Source organism: Dicentrarchus labrax, unplaced genomic scaffold (assembly GCF_905237075.1).
Source record: "Dicentrarchus labrax unplaced genomic scaffold, dlabrax2021, whole genome shotgun sequence".
Lineage (NCBI taxonomy): Eukaryota > Metazoa > Chordata > Actinopteri > Moronidae > Dicentrarchus > Dicentrarchus labrax.
In genome coordinates, this window is record NW_026136723.1 from 18,705,429 (window position 1) to 18,726,509 (window position 21,081).

General features: G+C 39.8%; 1 protein-coding gene across 2 annotated transcripts in view; it reads left to right on the forward strand.

Moving 5' to 3' along the window:
- Positions 1–18,443, forward strand: part of dennd3a (DENN/MADD domain containing 3a) — a 23,521-nt gene extending 5,078 nt beyond the window's left edge. Inside the window, exons 5-30 of one of the 2 annotated variants that reach the window (XM_051389953.1) lie at positions 632–747; positions 840–970; positions 1,082–1,193; positions 1,422–1,541; positions 1,957–2,055; positions 2,166–2,285; positions 2,907–3,022; positions 3,353–3,508; positions 3,635–3,731; positions 3,861–3,964; positions 4,577–4,782; positions 4,883–5,042; positions 5,447–5,603; positions 5,880–6,102; positions 7,582–7,661; positions 8,069–8,248; positions 8,419–8,589; positions 9,570–9,699; positions 10,084–10,191; positions 12,811–12,908; positions 15,085–15,239; positions 15,520–15,586; positions 15,871–15,943; positions 16,047–16,174; positions 16,397–16,534; positions 16,642–18,443. In XM_051389953.1, the coding sequence (XP_051245913.1) occupies positions 632–747; positions 840–970; positions 1,082–1,193; positions 1,422–1,541; positions 1,957–2,055; positions 2,166–2,285; positions 2,907–3,022; positions 3,353–3,508; positions 3,635–3,731; positions 3,861–3,964; positions 4,577–4,782; positions 4,883–5,042; positions 5,447–5,603; positions 5,880–6,102; positions 7,582–7,661; positions 8,069–8,248; positions 8,419–8,589; positions 9,570–9,699; positions 10,084–10,191; positions 12,811–12,908; positions 15,085–15,239; positions 15,520–15,586; positions 15,871–15,943; positions 16,047–16,174; positions 16,397–16,534; positions 16,642–16,836 (3,440 nt within the window). In that variant the 3' untranslated portion in view covers positions 16,837–18,443. Of the gene's footprint in view, positions 1–631; positions 748–839; positions 971–1,081; positions 1,194–1,421; positions 1,542–1,956; positions 2,056–2,165; positions 2,286–2,906; positions 3,023–3,352; positions 3,509–3,634; positions 3,732–3,860; positions 3,965–4,576; positions 4,783–4,882; positions 5,043–5,446; positions 5,604–5,879; positions 6,103–7,581; positions 7,662–8,068; positions 8,249–8,418; positions 8,590–9,569; positions 9,700–10,083; positions 10,192–12,810; positions 12,909–15,084; positions 15,240–15,519; positions 15,587–15,870; positions 15,944–16,046; positions 16,175–16,396; positions 16,535–16,641 lie in introns of those variants that run through there. The other variant, XR_007882292.1, reaches the window with a different exon arrangement.
- Positions 18,444–21,081: the final 2,638 nt, after the last annotated feature.

The window sequence follows — 21,081 nt, forward strand, 5'->3', positions numbered from 1 at the left end:
CTGATAGCTATTGATCTAACGATATAATGTGATTGATGTTGCTGCTCTGTGGTTACCATTGTGGATCACCATCTTGGCAGTCTGGACCCAGAACAACTAAGGCCCAGGATCATAATCTTCATTCTTTATCTTGCTATGCTGGCTCACTGGCTACCGTCATGGATCACTATCTTGCGCCACAATATAAGATTACGCATTGCCTTTTATTGTAACGACAACATAGTCGTTTCCATGGTTACAACTTTTCCATTTCTATGTAAATAACACTGCAAAACCTGTGTTTCAACACCTTTCATTGTCACACGAGTCCTGAATAAGGCCTGTTTTATGTTTCAAGTGGTGCATCTCACATTATCATCCACATAATCAGAGACATTGAGAAGAGGTATTTGTTCAGCTCCACCCCTCTCACTCTTGAGTGGTGTGTTGCTGTATTGGGCCATTGACATTTATATTGTGTGTAATTAAGTATGTAATGTTGCGTTCCTCTCATTTAGATGGTAGAGATGGGAAAAAATTCCCATGTGAACAACTTGTGAGATTTCAAGTTTGATTTCAGAGTTGGCACATGGCACACAGCTCAACTTTGCATCGTGCCCTGTCTTGAGACTTTTTGCTTTCCATTGACTAGGTGGCCTCCAATTAGCCAATGAGCCGAGAGAAGACACTTATCACTTCCTGGTTTTCACTGACCTTTTTGGGAACCGAACCCATGGAGTTGTTGTGCAGTACTACAGAGCTGTACAGGTACAAACACACACACACTCTCACGTAAACAGAAAGAAAACATATGATTGAATCCAATGATTGCAGACCTCACTCGCTGTCCGCCCTCTCAGTCCTGTCAGGAAGGTGCTGTCCAGAATGGCCACAGGTGGAATGCATCAAAGTGCCGTCTCTATACACCCTTCGCTGTGTGTGTCATCTCCAAGTTCCCCTACTATAATGCTCTGAGAGACTGCTTGTCATGGTAATACTTCCAATTAATTATAGAACTGATAACCGGACCTTGGTTAAGGTTATTTGATGACAAGTTAAACCCTTTCTCTGTTATCTCCCACCGCTGACTCCACCTTCTCAGCCTCCTGGTCCAGTTGCGGCCTGCAAGACAAGCTGACTTCGAGGAGACAATAAAGGAATTTTCAGCCAAGCTGTCCCTGGTCCCTTTACCACCTCCTGGACAACTACATGTGGTCAGTCTGTCTCAGTTGATATATCTATTAGGTTTTCTCTCACATTCATTCACTCATTCGGTCTGTATTTATCTCTCTGTGGGACCAATTTCAGTTACTAAATCTTTACTCTAATGAGTGTGTGTGTGTGTGTGTGTGTGTGTGTGTGTGTGTGTGTGTGTGTGTGTGTGTGTGTGTGTGTGTGTGTGTGTGTGTGTGTGTGTGTGTGTGTGTGTTTCTGTTTGTTAGTCCTTCAGCCTTCGTCCCCTCCATGTGGTTCTTCCATCAAAGCAGGATCAGGAAAGCCCTGTTATTGACATCGACCTGCATCTACCTTTCCTCTGTTTCACGCACACAACACTGCTCCAGGTAATGCAGCACACACAGATACTGGTGTTTCATGGCATATAAACTGAAGTCAAATGTATTATGTAGTCATAAAAAGGTACTTTTTCTGTGTTAGATGTATAATTTTGGTAAATTTGAACAATCACACTTGCTAAAGCACATCATGAAGTATATATTTAGTCAAGTTTAATTTTCTGCTCATATTTTGCATTCCATGTCCTACTTGAACAATGCATAGTGTATACTTTCATTTATAGTTTTATATCTTCTAATATTAGTATATTTTTATTTGGGATATTCTTTGTTCTCTGTTTTTGAACTACTTTGCCCCATTGCTGCCGTGTCAACCTGAATTTTTCCTAAGGGGGATAAATAAAGGAATATCTTATCTTTTTCTTATCTTATATCCTGAATATTAATGCTCTACTCTCTGTAGGTGCTGTCCTGTCTCCTTCAAGAACAGAGGCTAGTATTCTTCTCTGCTGACTGGGCCAGACTCACTCTGGTTGCAGAGAGTTTGCTGTTGTACCTGCAGGTCAGTGGAGGAGGAGAATTGTGTCTTACAACTGCAGTAACTTGTACTTTTAGACATATTCCCTTATCCGTCTTTTCACGTGTCTTCTGATCTTCTACCGTCTCCTCCAGCCTCTGTCCTGGCAGCATCCCTATGTTCCTGTCTTGGCTAGTGGAATGCTGGACTTTCTCATGGCTCCTACAGCCTTCTTGATGGGCTGTCACATCAGTCATTTTGAAGAGGTTGCTGCAGTAAGTACAACCATTCTCCGCTCATGGTCAAGCTGCAGACGTTGTTTCTTAGCAACATCGAGGATTAAAGTCTTGGCTTTCTTGCTATCGACAAATGTGACCTTTTCTTGCCCAACATGATGGGAGCAATGTTGGATGTTTTGGGATTTTGGCTTCAAGTTAATATCCAAACTGTTATTCCTCCCTATACCAGGGAGGACATATCATGATTATAAATGAATCTTGTGTTTATTGGACCAAAATGATGGTTTTACAGGTCAGAAGTAGTCAGAACTAGTGGAATTACTAGATAAACAAAGATTGCTTCAACTCTGTCCATTTCCCAGAGAGCCCAAGGCTCTTGGCCATTTACTTAACCAGATTTATTATAAGTTCTGTTTGTTGCTAGTGTGTGTGTAATTCAAATGACCTGTCTTTTTGTAATTGTCTTGGCTGACATACTCACATACAGTTGTTAACAGTAACTGTTTATTCTCCACTCAGTGTCTTACAGGACCTTAGTTCACATATTTAACAGTAGCAGTCTGTTGGTCTAACAGAGCAACTGTGTTCTGATGAATTGTACCCATTGTACCTACAATATGTGTGTGTGTGTCTGTGTCTGTGTGTCTGTGTCTATAGGAGACAGAAGAACTAATCCTGGTGAATATTGATGATGGCATCATTCAGTCGTCATGGTCTGAATCCCTTGACCTACCAGCTATCCCTCTGGCTGCTGCGGAGAGTTTTATGTCAAGGTAACACACACACACACACACACAAACACACAAACACACACCAATATAAAAGTAAACTGTTGGCTGTATGTTCTGTTGATTTTTTTATTTTTATTTGTTTGTTTGTCTTATTTGAGTCACATTGTGTAAAATAAAACTATTCAATACTTTTGTACCCAGAAACACTATTTAACCACTGTCACCAGCAGAACCTCAGCTTGTAGCAAAGTTGGAGCAGGTTTGGAACAAAAATCTACCTCTGAAATAAAGTTACACTGCTAATTAAAATTACAAAAGGAACACAGTTTAAATGTCTGAATTAAATAAAGGTCTTGGTATCTGTGTGTGCAGGGCAGAGTCTCTCCAGCTTCACTATGACTTGGAGATGTGTCACCTTGGTGCGGGCACTGATGCTAATGCCCTGCGATGCCAACGCAGAGACTGGCAGACACGCCTTAACACACAGATACAAAACATCACTCTGGAACTAGTGGTCAACATCTTCAGGTAAATACAAATAGAGATTCTAGGAAATACAGTGGTTAGTGTATAAGTTTGTGTTGAACACATTCAGATATATTCGACTAATTTGAGTCCAAATGAAACAGTAGCTTTTTCTTGTGTCCCCACCAGAGGCGTCCAGGACTTTCTAAACCATGAACACCGAGTTTTTAACAGTGAGGAGTTTCTGAGGACCAGGGAGCCAGCAGACCAGTCCTTTTACAAGAAGGTACACTCACACATTTACACACACACACACACACACACACACACACACACACACACACACACACACACTAACATACACATAGATCATTGACAGTCTGTGTTACATGTTTGTCTTTGTTGTTGTCCCCAGGTGTTAGACACTCATATCTTCCACTCATTCCTGCGAGACAGGCTGAACAGGAAACGGGACACCTTCAGCCACATGGAGCAGAACACACGTAACCATGCACAGAGGTATGATGCAAGTATGTCACAGCTAAGGGGCAGTTGTAACCAGGCAACAGTGAAAAGTACAAGCTCAGTAAAATAGTAGTAGTCAAAACATTTCTGTAACTTCCTTTCTCTAGGTCTCTTTTTTTCCCTCGTCTGTTTCTGTCAGTTTTAGTGTGAACAAACACACAATGGTTCACTAAGAAATGAATGAATTGTACAAGAAAATTATTTGCAGATTATTGATTAATAATTATAAGCTGAAGCTCTGAAACCAGGAAAAACACGGAATTAATTCAGTTTTTAAACATTTCCGTTTGTGTGTGTTTTGCGAGACTGGGGAAAATGCACAATAAGGAAACACTTTATTTGCTTATCGAAAAAGAAGTAACCTCCAGGTGATAAAGACACCATGTAGTCAGTGACTGGAATGGGTGATGTCCCCACAGCTATAAACATGAATCATCTGGGTTTATTGCTCAGATTGCACCCCCCATAAATACAAATGAGATTGTCTGTATATAATTATATAAATATTGGCAAAGATCACAATTAAACCTACTTAAAACAACTCTAACTGATGTCTCCCCCTTGACAGCACAACCTCAAAATGTGCCTCCTTGTGTCTTTCTCCAGGAATCGTGCCATGACAGAGTCTCCTCGGCGTCCCCCCATGTCTGAACTGTCCAGGACTGGCTACACCAACTACACCAGCCCTCATAACAGACTGAGCAAGAGGCTCGGAGCCAGCCTGCCTAACCTGGAGCAACCTGCCAATGACACCGTTTCTACCATCACCTCCAACAGACCAGCCTCCTTCAGGAAGATGACTCCTGATATCGGTGAGTGCTGATGAAGGAAAAGGGATTAATGGAGACTGGGGTGATCTAAGGAAATCAATTAGGAGTTTAACTGTTTTTAATTGTCTCCATCTCCTTCCAGGGTTGAAGTTTCCTCAGAAAGCAGTGAAGGTTTTCCGCCTCCCAGAATTCCCCCCTCCGTTGGCTTATCATTATGTCCAGAACTATTACTCTGACATGGTTGCTTCCCTGGGAAGGGCTATTAATACTACAGCACCTGATGAGTCTGCTCTGCTGGCCAGGTACTGTGAGGAGAAGAAACTTAAAGAGAACATAGACTGTTTTTTAAATTTTTTTTTTTTATAAGGACATTGGTTCAATCATTTTATTGCTTAGCTGAAAAAACATCTGAATATTGCAAATCTTGGATAACAGGGAAATCCGGCTTTTCTGTCGGATTTCCTGCTGAGTCATTCTTGTTTTAGGCAAATACTGAACTAGAAAAAAAGTAGATTTTCTAAACATTCATACTGTTATGAGCGATTGTATCATGTTGTTCATTGTGGAATTGCAAGAAATAACCCGACATTTCTGGAATAAATCACTGACCCAGGCCAAAACCTCAAGTTTCAGACAGATTAAAAATATCTCAAGTAAACCAGATGAATTTGACAACTAAACCAAATCCATCTGTCTGTCTTCATAGGTACCACTACCTGCGAGGTTTGGTGAACACTGTGTCCAACAGGCGCCTGGATGCACTAGAGGACTTCCAGAGTCTTTATAAGACTGACTCTGATATCTTTCCTTCTCAGATGGTTAAGTCACTGGTTGACTCTCTGCCAGAAGCTGAACGTTCACAGGTCAGTACAGTCCATGATCAATGAGGACTTTGTGTTGTACTGTGCTATTGAGCTGTGACATGGGATCGTAAATGTTGTTATCTGGATTCACTGCAGTTAATTGCATCAAGTGCACCAGATTAGTCACATTGAGCTCCATTCATTTTACTTGAGGTGTACAACACATTCAATAAAGACACAAAGAAACAACATTAATTGATTAAAATCTTGATTCTGCGATGATTATATAACCATATTGATTAGCACTGTAACAATAATTGACATTTCTCTTTGCAGGCGGACAAACGGTCAGAACTGAAACGGCTCATCAGTCGGGTCAAGAGGGACCAGGAGCGGGAACGCGCCTGCAACGGCAACGGGCACGAGGAAGGCGCCGTAAAACGCTTCCAGCTGCCCAAAAAATACATGCAGATGGAGGAGTTTGTGAAATGTATCCAGGAGTCCGGCATAGTAAAAGACCAAGGATCCATACATAGACTCTTTGATGCTCTTACTGTAGGTGAGTGGTACACTGTATATACATACATGTACATGTGTGTTTTATATAGTGAATCTATATTATGGAAATGTTATTGCTGAGGCCTTTTCACATTTTTTTGGATCAAACGAGCTGCCCTCCAAACTGCTTCTCCCCTTTTCCCAGGCAAACATTTATTCCTCGGGTTAATCATTACCTCACCCCCTTCTTGAAGAAGGAGAGTCATGCAGAACTGTTTGGTGTTGTAGGTGTAACCAGGGCTCCAGTGGTCATTTACTGGCTAATTTAATGGCTAATTTTAAAGTTGCATAATGAAAATAACTACATATCAGTAAATTACTATTAATGCCTTTGGTAACCGTTCTCTCAGTACTGGCACTATTTACATTTAAGAGGATGCTCTGAGCAGAATTGAACACCACAGGAAAACATTATGAGCAGCCAGTAGCAACTAGTGCCGACCGGTGTGAGAGCTGCAGTGACCTGACAACATTCCTCAGATTGAGCATGTAAACGGGAAGGCGAGGAAGAGATATTTCAGTCATGAGAGCTATGGATTGAGTAATGAGGGATATTTGTTTTTAAGATAAGAGCTAGGAGAGGAAGGTAGTTTGGAGAGGGGGAGCGAAGGTACTTTTTCACAAGTGGAGCTTTTGCGTGCTGGAAATCTTTCTTCAGGAAAAAGTGTCAGAGTGAGAGGTTATCTTGCACTCCATATTATGTTATTGGAAAAACACATTTATTATTTTTGGGTGTAACGATCAAGCTTTTCCTTTCCTCTCCTGTGCTGCTCTGGAGAAAGAGATTAAGATTAAATTCAGTTAAGGAACCAGCCTGCAGAGTTCTTAACTTACACATATCGTTTTAGTTTCACTTTAGTAACTCATTGTGGTGGAATCATTTTTTGAGTGAGACAAAGGTAAACAGAGATTTTGGACAAAATAAAGTCATTGTTCTACTCTGATTATTTGAACTCATAATAAAACTGAAGGTTGAGTGTCTCTTGCCTCTTATCCTGTTGATGATAAAAAATGAAAATGGGCACCGATCATTGTTTCATTTTTGGATGTTTTATGTATGCCTACTACACAAAGCAATATAATATGTTAAATATACAAAATACAAAAAAGAATGGCTTTTATGACTCTCCCATTGCTCAGTGGCCATGAACAGACGAGTGTGGCTGTATGGGCTGTTGTTTGGCTGGGGGGGAGCGCATAGACTCTATACTGTATGAGTCATCGTTTTAATACAGTAACAATCACAACCCCCCAACTGCCCACTCTGCAGGCATGCTGGAAGATTAAATTCTTTGGAATGAGAAAAAACAGTCGGCCCAGTCAGCAACCAGATGTTTATATGTGTGCATGTGAGAAAGAGAGTATGAAGCTGGGTATTTCTATGGTATAGGTTGCTCAGTCAAACATTTCGGGTAAATGAAAATCAAAATATTGTTTTTAAACTGAGTCACAAGTCATTGTGTGTGTTTATTTATTGTAGGTCACCAGAAGCAGGTTGGTCCAGAGTTGTTTAGAGTCTTCTACACCATCTGGAAAGAGACTGAGGCCGAGGCACAGGAGGTCTGTATGTTTGTTTGTAAGCCTAGATCTTGATTATACAGTAGTGGCACGGCAGTTCTATTCACATTCACAGTATAAAGGGGTAGTGTGAGTGGAAAATCAATCAACATTTCATGTTTGTCAGCTGATCATGATTTTAATTATAAGCTTATTTTACTTCTGCTTATGGGCATACAAACAGCACCAGGAAACAGCATTAGTTTATTTATACATTTCAAGTTTGTTAAGAGGATGATTGTGTTGCAGTAAGATGGTACTCTTCTGTATCTGATGGAGAATTGAGAGAGTTGTTCTAAATCTTGGAAGCTAATTATTTATATGTTGCTGATTTTGTTATGTTAACTCAGACTGAATTAATATGTTTCCTGCTCAATTTTTTTCCTTGACCAGTTGACTTTGATTTTCAGGTGTGCTTGCCAGCGTCTGTCTTGGAGCACATTGAGCCCAGTGAGTGCGTCTTCAAGCTGTCCTCCTCTGTCAAGACGAGCCGCGGCGTGGGGAAGATCGCTATGACACAGCGGCGGCTCTTCCTGCTGACCGATGGACGACCGGGATATGTGGAAGTGGCACAGTACCGAGATTTAGAGGTGAGACGAAAATACCTTTTGAAATGAGATTTAAAGTGAGCCGAAGAAAAGTTATGAGGTGAGGAGTTAAAGTTCTTTCAATCAGGACTAAAAGCTTGGAAAAATGCAGATATATGCCCCCACCAGGTTCAATCTAAGTATGTTGATCCAGCCCTGGTCTTTTCCTGTAGGAGGTGAAAGTGTCTTCAGCTCCCTTCCTGCTGTTGCGAATCCCGAGTCTGAAGTTGCGCGTTCGGGGCAGGAAGGATGCATTCGAGGCCAATTTAAAAACGGAAACTGAGCTATGGAACTTGATGGTCAAAGAGATGTGGGCCGGGCGCAACATGGCTGACCAACACAAGGTAAAGCTGTGATTGAAAGTGTGTGTGTGTGTGTGTGTGTGTGTGTGTGTGTGTGTGTGTGTGTGTGTGTGTGTGTGTGTGTGTGTCTCAATATGAGGATATACATGTGTGGGAGGAAAGAGAGAAAATCATACAGAGGATTAATTGAATAAGATCATTTGGTGAGTTATTATCTTCCTTTATTACTCATAGCATGTCTTTATCTAGGTATCATTTACTCTGTGTGTGTGTGTGTGTGTGTGTGTGTGTGTGTGTGTGTGTGTGTGTGTGTGTGCGCCAGTTATTGTCAACTTCTGTGACCTTTGTAGGTGTGGTTGAAATTCCATGAGGCGTACATGTACATAAATTCAAATACTTGAATAAAGACAGAGGGTTTCCTTTGTGAAACCAGATGATGTAACTGTAACATTTCTGTCTCACACTCTTCTCCTATTGTTACTCTCATTTCTCCTTTGTGTGTATCTAGTACTCCAGTATATGTTGAATGTATATCCAGCTTGTCTGGAGCTTGGCGGCTTCTTTTTATAAGCCTGTTTACATTCATAATGGAATTTGTACCACTTTTCACTCCCTAAAATAAAATGATCTGCTCTTGCTTTAGGATCAGTTTTTTTAAATTGGCTGTCTTTGCTATGTTTTGTAATATATTTTTAAACTTTTAATCACAGAAGCCACATCTCTTTGACTTTAAATGCATCTAGAAGTTATTTTTTGTTGTACAATCTCCTTTTTTATGTCTTTATGTAAAACACATGTTCTTTTTATTTTTGCAATGCGCTACATATCAAGTTTAGATGTAGCACATTTCATAAATTTACATTTACCTAAAAGACAAAATGTAAAAGCAACATAAGACAATATAAAAAGACACCCAAATATATAAAAAAAAGAGTCAAATATTAGTGTATAGTGTATGATATTAATAAAAAGCTGTTGTAAAAATGCTGTGTAATGAATTGTATATGGATCTTTGTCTCCAGGACCCCCAGTACATGCAGCAGGCTCTGACCAATGCCCTGTTAATGGACGCAGTAGTGGGCAGCCTTCAGAGCAGTAAGGCCATCTACGCTGCCTCGAAGCTGGCTCACTTTGACCGCATCAAGATGGAAGGTGGTGATGTTAATGCTCATTGTTATAGATTTTGTTTTGTTTGCTTTGCTTTCAGCATCTCGAGCACTATTAAACCCACCCACTTTGTCAACATGGAAGGCATTATAAATTCAGCTTGCGCTGATTCAGTTTGATTGCTTCTCTGATGCAAAAAAAAAACACAATGTAGGCTGCGGAGGTTAATGACTTGGTTTCGGTTCCAATTTGCATACTTAGAAACTGATAAGATTGGTCTGAGATCATTAGGAAACGCTGTGTTCCTTAGCACATAATGACTCATCAGAGGTTGTGTGGAGATTTTTATTGCTGCTTGGGGGTTTTTCAGTGCATTTATGTATTCACCACCTGTGAAAGGCGAGTTAACAGTGGTTTGTGTGTCTCCAGTGCCGATGATGGTTCCCAAGACAACCTCAGAGACATTAAAGCACAAAATTAACCCCTCGCTGGAACTTGCTGCACCTCAGGCTGTGGATGTACTTCTATACACACCAGGTACACACACACACACACACACACACACACACACACACACTGCTCCCGAACAAGTCCTGTAGCCAAGCAGTCCCTTGAGTATTCATATTAACACTGCGATGACAAGTGTCAGATTTCTCCCTCTGGGGACCGTTTCACAATCCAGTTTCAACTGTGACACCAACACACGGTCACTGACAAATGCACACACATGACCTTTGCTTTGTCATCACCTCTCTCTCTCTCTCTCTCTCTCACTCTGTTTGTCTTAGAGTGAGTGAGAGAAAAAAAGTGGACCTTCATAAAGCGCCACGTAAAGATTCTCTACAATGCGTCCTTCACTGGTCTCCTTTTGAGGAAGACTACAGAAGGAAGTGAACCCATTTAGAAATATATAGGGACAGACCTCAAGGCTAAATTGACATAAATATATGATTTCTGCTTTTCAATGGGAGCTGTGAAAATAATGTGAAAGTACAGAATAAGGCAGAGAATTCCATTTTAAATAACGCAGCAGTAAACATTTTGACATCAGTTGGGATGCTTTCCCTCTCTGAGCCAAACAGTGATAGATGCAGGAAACCCTTGTCCGTCTTTTGGCCTTCTTGACTTGCTAAACCCAAACTGCACAAGAAAGTAAAAGCAAGAAGAAGAAGAACAGTGTACTCCTAGTAAAAGTAGCTGAACTGTGCATTTTGAGATCTAAAAGGCTAAAAATATTCCAGGAACAGTCCAACCAAGTTCATCCAATGTGGGGAAAAAAGCTTTACAAAACAAAATGCTCAAATCATGTGAAGCCATTTTGATCCTCTTCTGTAGTGAAACTTAACCTCCAAATCCAAAATTTCATAAATAATAGGGGTTGAAGCTGTGCTGGTGAAGAGCATACATCATTTTTAAATAGAATAAAAGCACAGTGACTTTGTAAAAAATGTCTTTTACTGAAATAAAAACTATTTACATTTAGCATGAGAGTAGATGTATAGAGAGAGCAAATGTTATTTACTTATGAATAATTTTGATGCAACATTTATTTTGACTGCCAGAACCTGTTTAAACAACTAATCCCTGCGAGCCAAAGAGCACAAAGTGTTAAGTGGAAGTGAGTTAATGGACACAGCAGACATTTTTGCATGTCATAACAGACTCACAGGTGTGTTAATGATAGCTGCATTCCACTTACGGGGAGGTCCTGATAGTGTGCGTGCTGGGTCACTGTCACTGGGACACTTAATGGAACCGAACCATCGGTACTGTTATTAGGTCCACCTGTGTTTTTCTGCCTTTGATGAGTCAAAATGTCGGCTGTGCAGCCAGTCCATTTAGAGACTTAGATGACTTTATACCTGATATTAAACATTGATATTTTACAGACCAGTGACAAATTAAAGGAAAATCTGAACATTTTAAGTAATTTTTTGGCCATTTTATGTTTTAATCAATAGTCGAGAGCTGAAAGATGACAGTTAACGAGGTGACGTGCAGTAAAAGGTCCCTGGCCGGACGTGAACTGGACGCATTACTGTTTATAGCCAGCGCCTTGAGCCCGAGGCCAACAGGGAGCCTCATTGCTGAACGGTTTAATGAGTATGACAGTGAAAGAATCATGGTATGGCCTTCACAGACATCGGATTTCATCAAAGTGATAGACAACACATAATAAAAACACCAATGAGGGGCCATCTTAAGAAAAATAATTGTTTTTCCTTCTAGTAGAGTTCCCACATCAAGAAGCATTCAAGCAGAATGTTGAAGCCCAAAAAAAAAAAAGACACTTCCTATGTTTTTTATTTTTTTATTCTGTAGCCCATCAGGACATCCCAGTCACCACATTTGACCTTAAAACATAAGAGTTGTTTACTGTTGTTTAGCCTTGGTGTACAGTCTTTTGACTTCACGGGGGACAGACACACTGGCGCATTAGTCATCCTGCAGGAAGACTGAGAGGGAACAGCTTAAAAAAGAACTATAAAACCATGGTCTTCAGTGGACCGACCATCTGGGGCCACTTAGATGCCCGGCTGGTGGCAGACTGACCTCCAGCACTAACACATTGGTGCACACTCATACTCAGTGACGCCCACATATTCAGACACTGTTCAGTTCTTCTGTAACATTCAGCTCTTTGGGATTTCTGTTGGTGAAAAGAACAGATCTGGCTATTCAGATCCTCCCTCTCTGTGTCTCTGTGACTCTCTGGTTTGAATATAGGTCACTGAATTGAGTTCCTGGCACACGGCCAGTTCACTCCTACTCCCTCTCTCTCCTTTCCGCTCCCTTCTCTATTTCTTTTATTTTTACATCCAGCTTCCCTCCCCAGCTCTCTCCTTCCCCTCTATGTCCAACCGTCCTTCTCCAGCTATTTTCCTATGAAATACAGGATGTTACTTTCTCTTTTTTCCCCTGCACTTTTGAATAGCAACAAATACGTTGGAGGAAACTGACTGTAAAGCCTGGGTGGAGTCGGGCAGCGGAAAAATAATTTTTAACATGAAGTGCTTCGATTCAAACTGCTGGTTGAAATTCACGTTTCTTCTCTGCCTCCTGAAAGAATAAACAGTGGCAGCTGTAGGTCACAAGTCTACGATAAGGTGTTGAGAAATAACTGATAAATTGTGTGTGTGTGTGTGTTTTTTTCAGGTCAGTTATGGGTGTCTGTGAGCGGGGGGAAGGTGATGGTGTTTGATGCCTCCAGCTGGTCCCTCACACACACCTGTCACGTTGGGAATGCAAGACTGGTAAAGAAAAGACACACACTGCTCACACTAACACACCAGTTCAACTTTTACAAGTTGGGCTGGATTTTGAAATTCCAAAATGTGTGAATCGCTCGGATTTTAAAAAAACAAAAAAACAACTGCCTGCTAAGCACCAAACAGCAGAGAGAGTTACTACCTGGTGAACATAAAGGAGCATTTAGTAACTGAAGACCCAGATATTTCCCTCGGGAGTTGGTATACAAGAGAGCTAAAATGAGTGTGAATGCTGGACTTGAATTGGTCAGGTTGCCAGAAACACAACTTCAATTGAATGTTCGCTAACATGTTAGCTATATCAACTTAAAAGGTGATTAAGGCTCAGAGGTTATCAGCGTTGTGTTTATAGCTTGTTTCTGCTGTCCCAAAGGGACCAAAAATATGATACCTATCGCAATACAAGAGTTACGATCCAATATTTTGCATACTGATACCAGTATTGAGTATCGGTTCCAATACTGTGCTCTTGTACTCGTTCTTTGGCAATCATAGAACTACCACACCCAATATCACTTTACCGCAGCGTGACGTTATGTAACCTCTCGTTAGTGGGACAGGTTATTATAATGCTTTCAAAGTCTTTGTTAGGACTGTAATAGTATTGCTAATTACTCATAGCAGTACTCGGTATTAGCAAAATGTAGAAATACAAGAACGAGTCTTGGCTCTTCATTAAGTTTGATTTCCGCCTTGGAGTTATGACTAAACTAAAACTTATTTTTCCAACAAAAATCTCTCCATTGCTCAATTTCTCAGCGCAACACCCCTTTTCTTATCTCTTTTTTTGCAATTTTCGACTTGATTTTGAGTTTTTGAGTCAGAACAGTGTAAAACATGATTGCACAACTTTGGTATTGTTTGAATGAAAAACTGTAGAAAAACATGCTTACGTTTGCTCTCAGTAAGATATCGAAGAGAGTAGCAAATTCTGTTCTGACTGATAATGTTGTAGTGAACATGATATTTCGGTAGTTCTTCCATCACTAAGTTAAAACATGTTCGACTGCTTCACATCACTGGACAGAATCAGCAGATAAACAGCACATACATTGACATCAGATACAGATAAAACTGTTTTCCTCAGCTTTACTTTTTGCTCCTGTAGCTCCACTTCAAACAGTGTCGGTATTATCTTCAGACTTGCAAGCACATGTTTTGGGGAGTGTACAGTGTGTTTTGAATAGTTTTAATTCCCCCCCCCAAAAGCAAAACATTTTCTGTGCAAACATGGACTTTCTAAACAAATATAAACAAGTGAAAGTTTGCAGGAGTGCCTGAAAGCTCTTTGGGGAATGTTCATGGTAAATGAGGTTAAGGATGAGTGTAAAGTTTTAAGGCACTTCTTAGGACTGTGCTAATCACTGACCTCTGCTCTAAGCATGCAGGTCACAGTCACATGAAATATGTTAAGTGTGTGTGTGTGTGTGTGTGTGTGTGTGTGTGTGTGTGTGTGTGTGTGAGAGAGAGTGTTTTCTTTAGACTCAACCATAATATTTGCACACAGTTCACTACCAGGTCTTGCATTAAACACCTGAACCATGCTCTTACTTTTGCTATACTCACTTTTGTTTTGAATTTCTCGATGACGATGATATTAGATGTCATGGTGTTGAGGGGACAGTGTGTTTTTTTTTTTTTTAGTGGACTGCTGTAGTTTTATTGTCTGTTACCACCTAGTGGAGAAGTTAGGTATTGCTCTCTCAGCATTTTCTTTTTAACCCAAAACCCAAATAATGCATCATTATGCTTACCCGAAAATCTACTTACTTATACATACCTGCTGCACTTATCTGTTAGGAACCGATCTACTGTAGTAAACTCCAAAAGTAATGCATTTACTATCAGATAAGACAAAGAAAAGCAGCAAATCCTCACAATTTAGAAGTTAGAACAACAAATAACTGAAGTGGTTAGTTGATTAGTGAAATTGTTGTCGACTAATTAATTATTTAACCAACTGTTTATATATCTACTTTTTTATTCTCACCAACTAATCACTTAGCAGTCTCTTTGTGGGCCTTATTTTAAAATAACCTTGGGTTTCTTATTATTCATATAAAAACTGTCCCTTAATGTTTCTATATTTAATTTTAAAATCAGTTTTTATGTTCTCTGTAGCCGTGTGAGTCATGGTGTCTTTCTGTCTCTGTGTTTGCAGAACTGCATGCTGGGAGTTGATAAGGACCAGGTCTGGATGGGCTCTGAGGACTCTGTCATCTACATCATCAGCATGGTGGCCATGGTCTGTAACAGACAGCTGACTGAACACAGGGCGGAGGTCACTGGACTGGCACTTGATACAGACAAATACAGGTCACACACACACACACACACACACACACACACACACACACACACACACACACGAAAGTGACCAATACTGATGCTTTTTATGATTTTAAATACAGTTTTGAATTATATAACTGTATTGTAACTTCACACTTTTGCAATATTGTTTCTAAACTTTCATGCCAGTGAATTAAATTGTATTTAACTAAGCTAAAGTAATAAGTTGGCTTTAGTCCCTGTGACAGATTTGTGTTTGAATCAGTTATGAATCAGAAAAATCTTACCAGTGGACTTTGTTCTTCAGCCAGAAGGTGGCGTACTCCTGCAGTGCAGAGGGAAGCGTCATGGTGTGGGACGTCTCGACACTACAGGTCAGTTTCAAAACAACACTTTGTTAGTCTGTGGGCGTTGTAAACTATGTTTTTATTGCTTTTCCGTTTCACCAGATAATCATCTGGTCATGTACTAAATAAAACAGCATGCTACATAAAAGGTTGAAATCCCATAAAATAATCTTAGTAGTTTACAGGTGTAGAGCTGATTTGGTTAATTCCATGATTAAATGTTTTAGATCAGCAGTACACTGGTCAGAGCTCCTCCCTGCTTCCAGTTATGTTCCTGGTCCTAACCATTCATTTGTACGTTAATACTGCAGGTGAAGAGGCAATTTCGCCTCTCCTGCGACCGTCTGCAGTCGGTCTCCAGCCTTAATGGAACGCTTTGGTGCTGTAAGTTACCGACTCTCGCCACAGCTTTAAAACAAAAAAAACTTAAGAGTTGATGATGAAAAGTAAATCATTTTTCTGTCTGTCTTTGTGTCCTTCCCTCCAGGCTCCAGGGACAGTATAATGGAGGTGTGGAGGAACGGTTCAGTAAAACATCGTATGAATTTGCCAGAGCAGCCAGGACCGACAAGAGGATCCACAGCTGCATTCAGCTCTGTACTGCTGTTACCTGAGGTACCACACACACACACACACACACACACACACACACACACACACACACACACACACACACACATCTCTGGTATCTTGTTGTGTTTTGTTGTGCATTATAACTGAGTGTGTGTGTGTGTGTGTGTGTGTGTGTGTGTGTGTGTGTGTGTGTGTGTGTGTGTGTGTGTGTGTGTGTGTGTGTGTGTGTGTGTGTGTGTGTGTGTGTGTGTGTGTGTGTGTCAGAGGGAGGAGCTGTGGAGTGTTTGTGTGGACTCAGGAGAAGTGTGTATTTGGAACATTAAGGACACTAGCAAACCGTTCCACCGCGTGGCTCTGCAGGACTGCACCGGATGTTACTGCATGATCAAAGTTAAAAACCAGGTTAATATACTAATGCACACACATAACACACAGAAATCACCTAAATGCATTATAGTGGTGGCAGTGACAAGACATAAAACTCCATTATCTGCCTCTCATCTCTCCAGGTGTGGGTTGGCGGTGTTGGCCGCAGTTCTACCAAAGGGAAGATTTACATCCTGGACACAGAGCGCCACCAGGTCCAAAAGGAGCTTCACGGCCACAACGACAAGGTGACGGCGCTCTGCTCCGCCGAGGATCGATACGTCCTCAGTGGAGCTGCCAAACACGACGGAAAGATTGCCATCTGGAAGGTGGAGTAGAGCCATCGGCTGCCTGGAAATGGACAACTATTAAAGTTGGAGTTGTTAACGCCATCGTGCTGTGAACTAACAAAAGGACCGCAGGTTGAGAATCTGTGGGAAAAGGAGTGAAGATCTGTGTTTTTGGAAACCTCGACTTCATGCTGCAACTCAGAGCTATGAAGGAATCATGTGAAGCAATAAGTTTACGTAAAGTGACACCAACTGAGCAGCTTCTGCCGCCTGCTATGAAGTGGTGATTAGAAATACTAACAGTACTAACACGTTATTTTTTCGGGAGTATGAAGGACAAACGAAGACTGAAAAAAAGAGAAGTGGACGCAGTTTCTTGTTGGATATGTTTTGTTTTTCTTTTAATCCAAAGTTCACTTTACTAAAGGTTTATACATTTTCAGTGTTGTCATACCATTCCTTATTTAATGCTCTACCTTATTTTGTAGCGAGTCCAATCACACTAGTATTATGTGGGAACATTGTGTGACTGAGCCTCTCCTCCAGCTGTGTTTTTGAGGTGGGTCTCTGCATCTCAAAGGAGTCAAACTACCCTGAAAACAAAACCTGTGATTGCAGATTTCACCACCACAGTGGGGAGGGAAAGCCCTGAAAAATATTTTGATGGAAGTTATCCTTTAACGGACAATGTACAGTGAGGGGGTGACGAGAAATGTGATGAAAGATGAAACAAAATTAGGAGCTGGACTCAAACATGTGAAACAGTGATATGTGTGTTTCAAAGCATCTCAAGAGAAACACGTTTTAGTCCTGAGTGGAATTAGATTTTTTTAAAAAAAAACACATGAAATAAGGACTAACAGTGGCCTGCAGTGTTTCGCACTTATTGTATATCTTTATCAAATACTTCAATACCTCATTGTTAGACAAAGTTTCTACATTTTTCTCTATTTATTTCCCTACAAGATAAGTTTTTATCTGTATTCCCGGGTTAACAAGTAAAGGCAAAATGTTTTCGACAGAAGATGTGGAAGCTTTATCAAAAAATTCCCGGCTATAAAATGCTTTATGCATATTAAAAATGTAGTTATTTATACTTTTAAGTATAAAAAAAGGCTTAAATTTCCTCTTATATGTTGAAATCTATTTATAATCTGTAGACATTTGTGTTCTGTGCATTTTATAAGGAGTATCTGACTAGTTTTTATTACAGAAGTGTTATTTTCATTAAGTGAAACAGTACAACTGAACTCTTTTTGTTTTTTGTATTTTTACCTTTTTCTATCTTTTACAGCCTGTTTTTCTCTTCAAAAAGTTAACTTTCTGGGACACTTGAACAATCAGAGTTAAGAAGTCGACACTATTGTTTCACAAAAAGTATCACAAGTGGTGTAATTTGGTTCTTATCACCATTCAAAGGTTCAATTTATCTTTTATTGTGTACACTGTATATAAATAGTGAGCATAAAATATATTCCTCTTGTAAACTAAACTGGTGAAAAACAACCACTGACATATTTTGTGTTTTTTTTAAATGAATATTGTCACTTTTATAAAACTTGAAATGTATATGAAACTGTATAATATCTCCAACCTTTTATCAAGATTTTCTAACATTTAACCGGCAGTGAATAAAGCAAATACACCTTTTCAAAGGAAGTCTCCAGTTTGTCTTTATTTGTAACCAGAACAAGTTTCAAGTTACTCTGTATAGTTCCCAACATGGGGGTCGCAGAGGGGTGATGGGTAATAAGTAGATGTTGCTTTAGTTCAAATGGTCACAAGTCATAATTTGACATTTAATGTATGTATTACTGTTTTCATCCCCATTTTTCTGAACTTTCTAGAGTTCACCAGTAGAGGGTGCTATTTGATACCAAGAGACGTTAAAATGGGACCAAGTTCACGGCACAGAACTCACAATATCAACATAACAGGGCAGTTATCCCACCAATTATTTTCTCTGGTTCAATCGATGAAATGTTAGAAAACTGTGGAAAAATGGCCATTATCATTTTCATGAGCCCGAAGTGGCATCTTCAAAGACTTTAATCGTCAGTCCACAACCACCATTATTCATATGTGACATAGAAAAGAAGAAGAAATGCAGCAAATCCTCATATCTGAGAAGATGCAACAAGAAAATATTTAGCATTTGAGGGGTGACAGAGTGACAAGAAGGATAGTGTGTGTGTGTGTGTGTGTGTGTGTGTGTGTGCGAAATAATCTGCCTAAAATTCATCCAAATCTTATTTCATCTAATTTTACACAAACATACAGTTACTGAGTTCACTACTTAGGTTTATTGTTTTGAATATAATATACATAATCCATAAAATATGTCACCTAAGAAGGGGGTCACTGCTTTAAATAATATGTGTGTGGATGTGCAGTTCTGCTTTATCTTTGTGCGAGTGTTTGTGTGTTGGACATTGTTTTACATAAAGTCGTAAGAAGCTGTTAATCTCTCACCGTGCAGCTCCACTCATGCCTCAGCTGCAGTGGAAGATAAGTTGTTTTCTGCGTCTCCTGCAGCTCTTAATCAGTTTCCTTTAATCCATAAACTTTTACTTACAGGAAGCAAGAGCTCGATTTTAAAAGGTGGAGAAAAAAAACAAAAAAACAAACACAATTGCTGTTTGCGCTGCAACTTAAAACCTAACTTGAAAAACTTGTTGAAACAGTAACTCTAGTCAACAGAGGAACAGTCCTCTGTAGAACAATACTACAAAGAAAAGAGAAGTTCCTCTTTACTTCAATAGAACTGAAGCAGCTAGTGCAGTTTTGATTTAGATCTATTTGTGACTGGGGAAAAAAGAACAAATCAAAAAACAAAAGTACAAGGTGTTGTTGTTGTTGTTGTCAATGGAGGGAGCTGCCTTCAACTGGAGCCTAAGACGTGTTATTTTATATTTTTCTGTCAATAAATGCCATCTAAAAAAAACACTTGCCTTCCATTCACTTTTAGTTCCTACTGAGAAAAAGCCCCTGAAAACTCCAAGAAAATGTAATTTAATTATTAACGACAAAATAAGCAACAATCAAACTTTAAAAACATCTTTAGTTATTATTTATGGAGGGTTCCTGATCCTTACAACAATGATTTGTCCTACCTGAGTGTTCTTGACAAGAGATTTACAGCAGACATCACCTTCTTATTATATTTTATGGCTTTGTGTTCGTGCAGGTTACGACGGACAGGATAGAAGAACAACAACACATTCTCCGGAGCGAGAAGAATGATAGCGATCATTAACATTGCTGTATGTTTGGAGCTGCACTCTTAACATTGTCTTGACATCACACAATATCTGTAACTCTAAATGATTATTTTGGATGTTTGTGTTTTAAATCTGCTCCCTTAAAGGACCAGTGTGTAGGATTTAGTGGTTTCTAGCAGTGTAGTTGCCAGATTACAACTCCCTCGCTTCACCCTCCAGTTGCAGGTGTGTAGGAGAAGCATAAAAGGCCCAATCTAAAGCCAGTGTTTGGTTTGTCTGTTCTGGGTTATACTGTGTAAACATGGCGGCCTCTGTAGAAGAGGACCCGCTCCGTCTGTAGATAAAAATGTAACATAAACACAAAGATTCTTATTTTGAGGTGATTATACCCTAACGACAACATACCTTTCTGCCAGTAGATCCTACTAAATGTTACACACTGGACCTTTAAGTGTGTTCAGGTTCTTTTTCAGTCTCAGTAATATAACACTGAATTCAATTTCTTTTTATCACATCAGGAAACATTTCTTTCTCTGTCGCTCCTTATGTCACTCGTGTTTTTGGTATCAGCTCCTCCTCGAACGAGGCTTCAGAAGTCAAAACATGTAATCAGTATGAATGATGATAGACAGGCAGAGCCAGAGTCCAGAGGGCGCTCTAAGGTTAAAAAGCCTGAGGGCCCTTTGGACTCTGTAGGGAAACAGATGTGCATCATACCTGTCAGAGCTTTAAGTATGTGTGTATTTCAGCTTTGGAGCCGATTTTTTGTTTAGTTTTAGTTAGTTTCCAGAGTGTGTTTTTGCTCATTTGAGTTTAGTTTTAATTAATTTTAGCGTTTTAAATAATAATAGGGGGGCTGAAAATTACACTACAAACACATTGACTTTCATCCCGATCTCAATTAACATTTGCACCATTGCCTAAAGACTAAAGACTAAAGACTTAAGACATTTCCTGTGTATTTAGTGTAGTTTTTATTTTTATATCAGTTAACTAAAATGTTTTTTTTTTAAGTTTAGTTTTAGTTTACTATAATAACCCTGAGACAACCTGAACCTTCCGTATTCGGGTC